The sequence below is a fragment of the Petaurus breviceps genome, unplaced genomic scaffold (genome assembly GCF_028583685.1).
Source record: "Petaurus breviceps papuanus isolate PSGF00001 unplaced genomic scaffold, PetGlider_PUasm1.0 41, whole genome shotgun sequence".
Taxonomy (NCBI): domain Eukaryota; kingdom Metazoa; phylum Chordata; class Mammalia; order Diprotodontia; family Petauridae; genus Petaurus; species Petaurus breviceps.
In genome coordinates, this window is record NW_027186320.1 from 4,084,732 (window position 1) to 4,095,837 (window position 11,106).

The 11,106-nt window shown below is 36.3% G+C and overlaps 1 protein-coding gene across 1 annotated transcript; it reads left to right on the forward strand.

Moving 5' to 3' along the window:
- Nucleotides 1-7,108: 7,108 nt before the first annotated feature.
- On the forward strand, nt 7,109-7,768 carry LOC138171090 (biogenesis of lysosome-related organelles complex 1 subunit 2-like). The gene is made up of 2 exons (XM_069100489.1): nt 7,109-7,179; nt 7,411-7,768. The coding sequence occupies exons 1-2, from the start codon at nt 7,109-7,111 to the stop codon at nt 7,766-7,768; spliced, it is 429 nt and encodes a 142-aa protein (XP_068956590.1).
- The last annotated feature ends 3,338 nt before the right edge of the window (nt 7,769-11,106 follow it).

An 11,106-nucleotide genomic window follows, 5' to 3' on the forward strand; every position in this document is an offset into this window, starting at 1 on the left:
GGCCAGCTTCCTACTGAGTTCTAGATGAATATATTATAAGTAATCACTTAACCAAGGCCACCAAGCTAAATTTGTTTTATGTATCAGAGGGAAAATTAAAACAGAAATGGGTGTTTAAATGGAATATTTAATGGGGAGAGGGACTGAGCAGAACAGAAGGAGACTCAAAAAGGGGATTACTGCTTAAATTCCAGAGAGGGATAAATTCATCCATATTTTCCCTCCACCTCCCTCCACATTACTTCAGGAACATAAGATTAAGAGAACATCTGGTGGAGGGAATATCTCTTCCCAACCAGGGTCAGTCACTTGCACAATAACCATATCTGTCCATGCCAGCACCTTTACAAGATACAATTCTCAAAGCCTTTTTGTATGTAAGTACTAGGAAAGAAATGCTTTGTAATTTCAAAGTTTTATCTCTCACAACAGAGATCATTATTTTTCTTCTCCTCAAAGTTCCCATCTCCCTCACTTCATTCATCTTTTTTTCATTCCAGAATTCTCTGTGGACTAATACTCTTCACTAACCCACAAACACAAACTTCAAGAGTTTCTTTAAAAAAAGGTAGTGCTGTAAATTCAATTTTATTTTATACCTTCAAAGAAGGTCTACATAAAAAGAAAAAATTCTAACAATTTGAGCTTTCCAGAATTAGGTAGTCTTTGCTCACAATGTAGTAAGTTCTATATCATAGGATACATGAATAAAAATTTTATATGATCACTTCTCAGAGTTATAGAAAAGAATTCCTTCATATTATAAGAAGTTGAATTGAAACAGAAAAAGGTCTTTTTCAAGTCTGGTAATTCTTGAGTCTACAAATAATATTTTTTTAGAATTAGCTTTGGGAATTATACATAAAGAAATATAATCATGGTCATACACACACTCACACACACACACTTATATACATGTATATATATACATATATACACACATAAATAAATATCATAATGATATTTTTACTGATACTAGTATGTCCTAGAAATATCAGCATTCTCTGCAGTTTTTACAAATAAAATGTGAAAATCTTCCTTAACCTATGGATAAAGTATTCATTGACATCCTTAATGGATAACTAATAAATTTGGGGGACTCTGGGTAAGAGTCCAGGGAAAAAGACAAGTATTTAAATTCATTAATGTTTCCTCACCTCACTTGCCTCAGATTCTTGACTTGATTTCTAGCCTCTTCATTAGTAGCAGGCTTGTACTAAAGTCCTCCCACCCTCTAGCACCAACATACAAACCATACCAGGTTTCCCTTCTGAAAAGGAATTATACATATGAAATTCCTTCTCTAACTTGAAAATACTCACAAATATCCATTGATATCCTTATACATGTTGGTGGGGTGGTGAACAGAGTCCTTCCTGAACAGAGTCAGGAAGACTCAAGTGTAAATTCAATATCAGATACATACTAGCTTTGAGAATTTGTAATTTTCACTAATCCTCTTTCAGTTGTAATTTCCTAGCATGTACCATGGAGATAATAATAGCAACTCCTCAAAAGGTGGTAGTGGATATTAAATGAGATAATACATATAAAGTGTTTAGTGAAAAAATAAATTGTTCAATAAACAATTTTCTATGTTATTTGTTGTTGCCTCCTATCTTGAGCACGATAATGATCTGATTGGTATAATTTTGTGATATACTTGCTAATGTGGAAGTTTGACATGGTTGTCTGGTATATAAATAAAATGGCTATACTTCTATTAAAAATGGTTGCATGAAGGCAGACAGTCCAGTACCTATACCAACAAAAACTAGAAAATGACACTAAATTTAATAATGATGAAGAAACCCAAAGAGAAACTATAGTAACTAATAATACCTCTAACTTGGACAAAAAGTCAACCAAAACCCCACTTGTAGTAAGAAAATTGTCCACTGAAAATTACATGACAGCCCAGGTAAACAAGGTTGAAGCCTTCCAGTGAGATGACAGATAGGCCAGAGACATGCAATAATCTTCATATTAGGAGTAAGCTAGAGAGGAGGTACCCCTGGAGAAAACCCCAGGGTATTCAGAAGTCCATAAGATAAGAACTTCTAAGTTACAAGTGTTGCTAATGATTCATGTCGCTATGGAAGAACTTATATAAGAATACCCTATGGTACTGAGATCCTTTTAACTTTCACTTAAAAGGCCACAGAAGATCCTGAAGTTTAAACACTCTTTAGCCCAAAGATTCAGGGGGCCTAACCCTAAGAGGTTAGCACAAGAGCTCAGGTTACTTGTGTCCAGACCAAACATAGTTGACCATCCAATAAAAAAGTCTAATAGAGGTCAGAGTCTAAGTTGAGCAAAAAGTCCCAGTTTAGAACCTATGAGAGACAATATGAGTAAATCAAAGAAGACATACTAACCTATAAAGAATAACTGTAGGATTCAATAAGGATAGGAATGCTGTCCTGAGAGAGAAACGATGTAACAATTGTAATCACATTATCATGAACATAATACATATAATCTGTACCACATCAACGGTTATTAGGTTAAAAGTATGTAAATTTTTTAAACACTGCCAAAATGTAAGCTATCAATATAATTAATTATTAATACTTTTTGTGGTCAAGTGATAGAGCCGCGAGTGTAAGAGACACTGCGGCAGTCACAGGATGTCTGAGGGGGTACACGTGACCTCTGAGAGGCAGGAGCTTGGAGATGTGGAGGCTGACTTTGCTGGGCCATAAAGGCTGACATGGCATTGAGCGCAGGGCTGTGGGGGCTGACTCTGCTGGGTTGGGAAAGGCCGAAGTGGCACTGAGTGTGCCCCATAAACATGGACTCCTCTTAACACATACTCCTTTGCCCTGCACTCAGGAGAGTGCGCGATTGGCTCCCACATGTCCTGTGGCAGGGTGGCGGCCAGAAGGGGTGCATGTGGCTTTCTGAGTGATGTTGTTGGTACAGCTTTGCCTGGGGGTTGATGAACCAGGGATGAGGGAGTTTCGGGCGCAGTGACGGGAGAGTGATACTCTGCGTGGCAGTGCCTAAAGGACTTCTGGGGAGGAATTTGCTCCTTTGTCTCATAAGACGTACTTGGGAAAGAACATGAATGGCCCTGCAAGGCATGGCCCCTCAAGGTTTATAAATAGGGGAGATAGAGGAAGTTAGTTAGTTCTGTTAGTTCCGCTTCCTGTTTGCTTGCCATGCAGTTAAGATGTAACCAAATAAACAGCTTCGCATCATACTTTCCATGTCCTGGGTATTCTCTGGAGGTAAGTTCTTCTTGGAGAAAAGAAGCTGGAGACGTCCAAAGACCAGGTATAAGGTAAGAGATGGCTGGAGTTGGGAGTGGGATCCCAACAGTCAAGGACCATCTACATTTACATAATATAATGAATTTAAGTAGCAAGATTATCATGAAAAATAATTACAGATTTTTGTCAAAATACATTACAGAGTTTGAAGTAGGGAAATAATTCAACATGTGGTTTTATATTTCTTGATTTTTATATGAAACAGTGGGCATAGAAGTTGATGGCATAAAATAATCTTCAAAATTAAAACAAAACACAACAAAATCTTAAGATGGCAAACTACTTGAAAACAACTTAAAAATATCTTAACTCTATGCAATGAATACTTTCTTCTACAAAAAAAATTCCCTTATAGAGAGATAACATCCATATACTACAAGCTTTATCTACTCTTACCAAGGTTAATTTATACAAGGAATGCTGGTCTTCTTCAATATTAGGGAAATTATCAGCTTAATTCACCATATCAATGACAAAATTATCAGAAATCATGTGATTATTTATCACAATAAATGGAGGAACCACTTTTGACAAAAAATAACACCCATTCTTTTAAATGCACTAGAGACCCTAGAAACAGTAAATAGTTTCTATCTAAAAATATCAACAAGCATCATCTATAGCATGAATACATTAGACATCTTCCAAATAAGACCAGGAATGAATGAAAGATGGCCATTATCACCAATATTGTTGAGTAATTTTCTATAAATGCTAGCTATAGCAATAAGACAAGAAAATGAAATGAAAAGCATTAGAAAAGACAATGCAGGTGGCAGTCAGGTAACACACCAAGTAAGAGCACTGGCTCCCGTGTCGGGATGACCTGGGGATCGAATCCGGGCTCTGACACTTAGCACTCACCCAGAAACACCTGGCCATATAACCTTGAGCAAGTTACTTTACCCTGATTGCTCATAAAAAAAAGACAATGCAGATACAAACCATTACTCATAGCAGATAATATTTAGGTATATTCAGAAAATCTAAAAGAATAAGCTAAAAGAAAACACTACTTGAAATAAATAACATGTAACAACATTGCAGGATAAAAAATAAACCCACATAAACAATAAGCATTTCTATATATTATCAATAAAGCCCAATGGATAGAGATAGAAAGAGGAATCTCATTTAAAATAACTCTAGATAACATGAAGTACTTGTGGGCCTGCCAGCCAAGAGAAGTTGAGAAAATCCATGAACATAATTAAAAAATACTTTCATACAATTAAAGTCAGATCTAAAGAAATCTGGAAAAAAAGCATTAATTGTTCATGGGCAGATGGAGCCAACATAATAAAAATGACAATTCACCCTAAATTAATTTATTCAGTTTCATACCAGTCATACTATTGATAACTTATAGAGGTAGAAAAACAATAAAAGAATTCATCTGGAAACCAATAGTTCAAGAATATCATAGTAATTAATGAAAGAAAAATGTGAAGGAAGGTGACAAGGTCTTAAAAGTTTTATAAATTGGTAATCATCAAAATAATCCGGTACTACGTAAAATATAGCGTCAGATCAATGCAATACATGAGATACACAATGCACAGTAGTCAATGACCATCATAAACAAATGTTTGATCAATCTAAAGATATATAATTTCAGGAAAAAAACACACTATTACACACACACACAGTCACACAAAATGTTGGTGAAAGTGTAAAACAGTATGACAGAAATTAGATATAGAACACCATGTTCCCCTGATAATACAAGTTAAGGTGAAAATAAATACATGATTTAGACATTACTTTTGATACCATAAGTGAATAAGGACAACATGGAATACTTTACAAGTCAGATCTATGAAGAGGGAAAGAATGCATGACCCTGACCATGTAAAAGAGAGAGAGAATTATGAAATGTAAAATGAATAATTTTTATATGTTTCTTTAAAAAGTGTTTTGCACAAAACAAATCCAATATGGCCAAAACTAGAATGCAAGATTCTTTGATAAAGGCCTCGTTTTTTAAAATATATAGAGAATTGAGTCAAATTAATCATTTTCTGGTGGTAAAGAATTGGGAATTGAAGGGATCAAATGTCCATCAGTTGAGGAATCGTTGAACACATCATGACATATGATTATGATGAAATATGATAGTGCTATAACAAATGATGTGCAAAATAGTTTTAGAAAAATCTCGACTTATATGAACTGATATAAAATAAAGAAAGAAGAAGCAGGAGAACATTCTAGACAGTAACAACAATATTGTATAATGATCTTCTGTGAATAGAGTTAGCTCTTCACAGTTATGCAACGATCCAATAAAATTACAAAGTACATTTGATGAAAAATACTCTTGACCGCCAGAGCAAGAACTGATGAAATCTCAATGCAAATTCCAAAAATGTATTTTTACTTTTTTTTCATTGTTTTGCTTGTGATTTCTTTCACAGCAAAATTAATATAGGAATATGTTTTGCATGACTACTCATGTACAACATATACAATTTGCTTACTATCTCAGGAAAGGGAGAGAAGAGGGAGGAAGAAAATTTGGAACTCAATATTTATGAATTTTAAAAATTGGTTTTATATGCAATGGGGAAAAAGTGAAATATTTTTAAAATTATTGACCTTATATGGTGTGCTGGATGTGGTGAACATTGAATGGCATGATAAAAAATAAAATTGACTATATCTTAATAAAAAAGACAGTTTACACACATTGTCGATCTATCTATCTCATTTATGAATCATAGGTTGATAGATGGCAGGAAAATTAAAGGCCATATTGTTCAACCTAAAACCTTTACAATTAAAACTTAGGTAGGTGAAATGATTTGTGTAACATCTCACAGCTAGCTAATATGAGAGGTCTTAAAGAAAATAATTCTTAAATAATGAATATAAAATTTGAACTTGGGTCATCTATTTTCAAAATCAATTTTCTTTCTATGATAAATGTTGAATTGTAAAATCCATGAAACAAAGCAAAGATCAAAATCAGTATCATATATATATATATATATGTATGTATTTCTGAATCAAAAAGTAGAATATTATTTTAATGTGTCTTTTTTTTATTTGTATGGTCTATTTGCATATATTTTTTGTTATTCATCCAGTCCTACACTTGTATTTACAATGCAAATACAATATTCTAATTACTTCTTGTAAACATTTTAAAGTTTAAGTTTTCATTAGACAGTTTTCTTTATAATTTTCTTTTTCTGCTTTAGCTCCTTCATTGAGCTAAGAGGAGTAATGTTTGTATTACTGAAGGACTCTTGTAGGATTTCATCTTTGTTTAATTATGCCAAGAATTAATATAATTTTGGAATTCAAAGTAATTTTAATTGAATTTGGAATAGAATTCAATTATGAATTCATCTAGAATTCCACCCACATTTCCTTCTTGAAGTTCCTTTATGGCTTGTTCAATGACTCTTGTATTGTAGTTCTCATTCATTTTTTTTTCTGAAATTGTTTCCATGTTTTTATGTTACCTGTGTATTTCATATATTAAAAAAAACATATCTTTCATTTGTGATTTGGCATATAATCAAACTTTTAAAATGCTAATATTTTCCAAAATTTCACTTCATATATTTGAAGTATACTTTTTTGTGTTGTAAAGGTTATGGGGATGAAAGATCTTCCATGCCCCATTGGACTTGCTGATATAGCAGGAAATAGTGGAGAAAGAGGAAGCACAAGGCAAGCTAGAGTTCTTGCAGTCACTGGTAGAGGCAGCAACAGCAGCAGCAGCCAGCAGTGGCAGTGGAACTGGTGGCTGCCGACGTGGAGGCAGAGTCATGAACCCGTTTTTTGAGGCAGCCAGAATTTCTACTAAGGATTCCTGCTGAGGAATGCCAGGGACAGGAACTGTGAGGTGGCTGGAGCTGCTGGGAGCATTCTTCCTGGATGCTGAGCAGTTGCTGTGAGTGGGGAGAGTAGGACATTTGCCTGAGGTAGCCTGTTCTGTTTTGAAGACTTGAAAATGTGGGTGTTGCCCCCTCCTCTCCCTCTCCCCTTTTCCCCCTCTCCCTTTATCTCCCTCTCCCACTGCTCACCCTTCCCCTTTTCCCCCTTCCTTGTCCCCTTTCCCTTCCCTCTCACCCTCCCCCTCTCATTCCCCCTCCCCATCCTTTCTCCCTTCTCCCTTCCTCAGCCTAGACTATGCTGTGGTGGAGACTGCCAAGGAGGCCACGGAGCCCACCGAGGTGGACATCACAGAACTGTGCCAGGACATGTTCACCAAAATGGCCACGTACCTGACAGGCGAGCTGACAGCCAACAGTGAAGATTACAAACTTCTAGAAAATATGAATAAACTGACTAGCTTGAAGTATCTAGAAATAAAAGATATTGCAGTAAACATATGTAGAAACCTAAAGGACTTAAACCAGAAATATGCCGCCCTTCAACCTTATCTGGATCAGATCACTTTAATTGAGGAGCAGGTAGCTGCTCTTCAGCAGGCAGCTTACAAGCTGGATGCATATTCAAAGAAACTGGAAGCAAACTAAAAGAAGCTAGAAAGGTGATGAAAGGATTCTTTAGCACAAAAACTGAAACTACAAGAATGTTTTATAAGAAATATGTGGATGGGACTTTATCGATAGGTTTCAGCTCCCAAAAGGGAGTGGTGCTGCTGACCCAAGGAGAATCCCAGCCCTGCCTCTGGCTGGATCTGTAGCTCTGGCCACCCCCACTGTTTTCCTCAACCTGTCCCCCTGGAACCTCATCTCAGCGTGTGCTTCCTTGTGTGCCCTGGACCAAGGCTCAGAAATCAGGATCAACCCCATCTGGAGCAGATAGATGAGAGGCTCTAGGCTCCCTGTCTCCTCCCTTGCCCCACCCCCCCTCATAACCTGTTCTTCAGCTTAAATAATAAATGCCAACATATGAAAAAAAAGAAAATGTGGGTGTTTACTATATTAACTATGTGTGCCGACTTCATAACTACTATGATGCCTTTGACTTTCTGATTTTGGGACTCAGTTTTCTGGTATTTGAATAAATGTTCTAGCTTTATCCCCCACGTATATTTTGCCTGGTATATTTTGTGATTAATAACCACATCAGCATATTTATAGTTGCTGTAGGCATTGTGAAAATTGCATTGTTGATACATTTGTTGATGAGGGTAGGATCACAAAATGTCAGGGCTCTAATTGGAAACAGTTGGTCTTTAGAGGGAGAAATGGCTATCCCAGGTTGCGTGGACTTGTCTTATTCCTCTCTAGCCAAAAAAATAAGCCAAAAGCACAGGGCCTGTGAAAACTGGCAACCAAGGCTAAAAGAAGGAGAACCTGGAGATTTTGAAAGATGTTGGAAGGAATACCCATAGAACAGAATCCCGGGAAATACTATAGGATTTCACTCAAAAGGAGACTACTGACATATTGAGTAGATTCACTCAAAGAATAGGAGAGTTTTTAGTGTCTTGGATAGTAAGAATCACTGATGAAGGTGCCGGAGGAATAACACAGGGCAGTGTGGATTGCTTAAAATTCATAAGTATCAGTCATAGGTCTCTTCTTCCAGGGTTAGTTGCTGGTGAAATTGGATGTAGAGCATCCCTGTCCCAAGGGTTCCTATTTGAGAATTCAGTTCTTTGGATAGCATTTGTATGTATTTGATGCCAGGTCCAGGGTTGACACATCACACTTGTGGATAGGGGGTAATATCCAGTTTAAGCTATCAGGTATCTGCAGGTGGAGGGTACTGAGCCTGCAGAAACAAAAGTAGTAAAGAATGTAAAGAGACAAAAAGTCAAGAAGAAACAAGGAGACAATAAAAAGAAAGAAGGTAGATACAGGAACAGCCGAACCAGAAAGAAGATAGATACAGGAACAGCCATGCTACTGGAGTCCATGAGGCTGTTATTGAAGCCTCACTCATGATACAATATGAGTTTACGGTACAGTTTTCAATCATCTTCTCCTGAATAAACAATAGTTACATTATCCTTTCCATGTGCTATAATCTAAGTAGCCTTTGGAGCATCACCAGGTTTCCATTTTACCCATGCTTTAGTTTCCAATTTCAATCTATCAGTAAAACAAAATCCTTCAGTTCCTCTGATAGTTACTTTGGAAGAAGGGTCAGGTTTACAAATGTTATTGTTTATAAGGAATGATAATCACTTGAACTATCCTATCATTTTTACAAATATATATATATGGACCCTTAACCTAAATTATGGAAAGTCACAACAATTTCTCCTAGATAATTAGAATCTATTTAATCCAGCAAGTGCATGTATTCCTTCAGCTGCTAATCTTGATTTGGGTAAAACCTGTCGAAAGTGATTTTTAGGGATTCTTTTTTCATAGACCAGTGGAGATTTTTCTTATTTCTTTTCTGTCCAACCAAACATCCACAAAACAATGTAAATCATAACCCAATGAAACAGGTGTTCCTGGATATGGTGCTGGGACACATGGCCTCGGAATCCAATATTCAATATTTTGGATCTTATGTGTTTGTTGTTTTCTAATTTGCAGATTTGGTGTCATCATTCTGGCTAGAGGTGTACTTCCTCCCAGTTGTCTGTTGTTCAAATTATGTAAAGACATGAACAAATTACCCTTTCATGTTGATATGAATTAATGGAACTTAACTTCCTTAACTCTTCTTTCACAATCCATTCATTCTTTCACTTAACACAGATACTTGTGGATAATATGGAATATTATATATCCATTCTATATTGTTTAGTATACAATACATCTTCATTTCATTACCTCTGAAATGTGATCCATTGTCACTTTGAATTTGCATTAGAATTCCATAATGTAGACTTATGAGATCTAGAGTTTTACAGGTGTTTTTCTGTGTTGCATTGCTATAAGAATAAGTCACTAGTACACCTGATTAGGTGTCAAAACAAGTACATATAAATTTGCATCCTTTAACTTGTGGTATTGGACCAATATAATCTATTTGCCAGATTTGGGCTGGGACCTTTCCTCTTTCTATTTCTCCAGTTACTACCTGAGGAAAAATTAGCTCCTTTTCCAATTGACATATATGACACTCTTCTGCTATCTGTTTTAACAATGAACAGGAGATACTAATACCTCAATCTTGTGCCCAGCTGTTTTTGGCCTGGACCCCTAAATTGTCGGCCATTTGATGGACCCATTTGGCTAATACCCAATCATCAGTTGTTGTCAAAGTAAGCACAATATGTTCAGTAGGAATCTTTGCCAGGCAATCAGGATGAACATTGTACTTACTTTCTGGCATACTCAGGGCCATGTGAGCATCAGTATGAAAAGCTGATAAATCAGTAACCAAAGACATATTCCAGATATCTTCCAATAATTCTTTGCCCCAGACTTGTTTGCCATTAATTTCCTAATTTTGATTTTTTATAAGGGTGTCCATGTGGCTGACCCATTAGCTACTGCCCATGAATCAGTGAATATGTGACACTGTCCTTCTTGTTCTATTTTGATGGCTTGATGTACAGCTATAAGTTCAGCATATTGACTACTTCCACCTATCCCAGTACTTTCCAAAGTCATTCTAGTACATGGGTTATAGGCTACTGCTTTCCAATGTCTTTTTTGGCCCAAATATTTGCTCTCCAGTCAATAAACCATGCATGTCTCTTTTGTTATTCAGTTAATCTATCATATCCCTCATTCCATTTTACAGAGGGCTGTAAGAACTGTTGCTTTGGCCCAGGAGGTGTGTCATTCCCCTCAGTATCTATGTTTGATATAGATTCATGTAGAGCAGACTCTACTCTGTTTTTGCATCTCTTAGCTCTATTTTGAATATATCACTTCCATTTGATTAAACTTGGCACTCGGGTGTGTCAAATTCTGTGAGAAGCTGGGCTACTCATTAC

Coding starts and splice junctions, on each gene's coding strand:
- LOC138171090 (XM_069100489.1), top strand. CDS start 7,109: ATGCCAGGGACAGGAACTGTGAGGTGGCTGGAGCTGCTGGGAGCATTC. Junction 7,180..7,410: donor CTGGATGCTGAGCAGTTGCT/GTGAGTGGGGAG, acceptor TCCCTTCCTCAG/CCTAGACTATGCTGTGGTGG.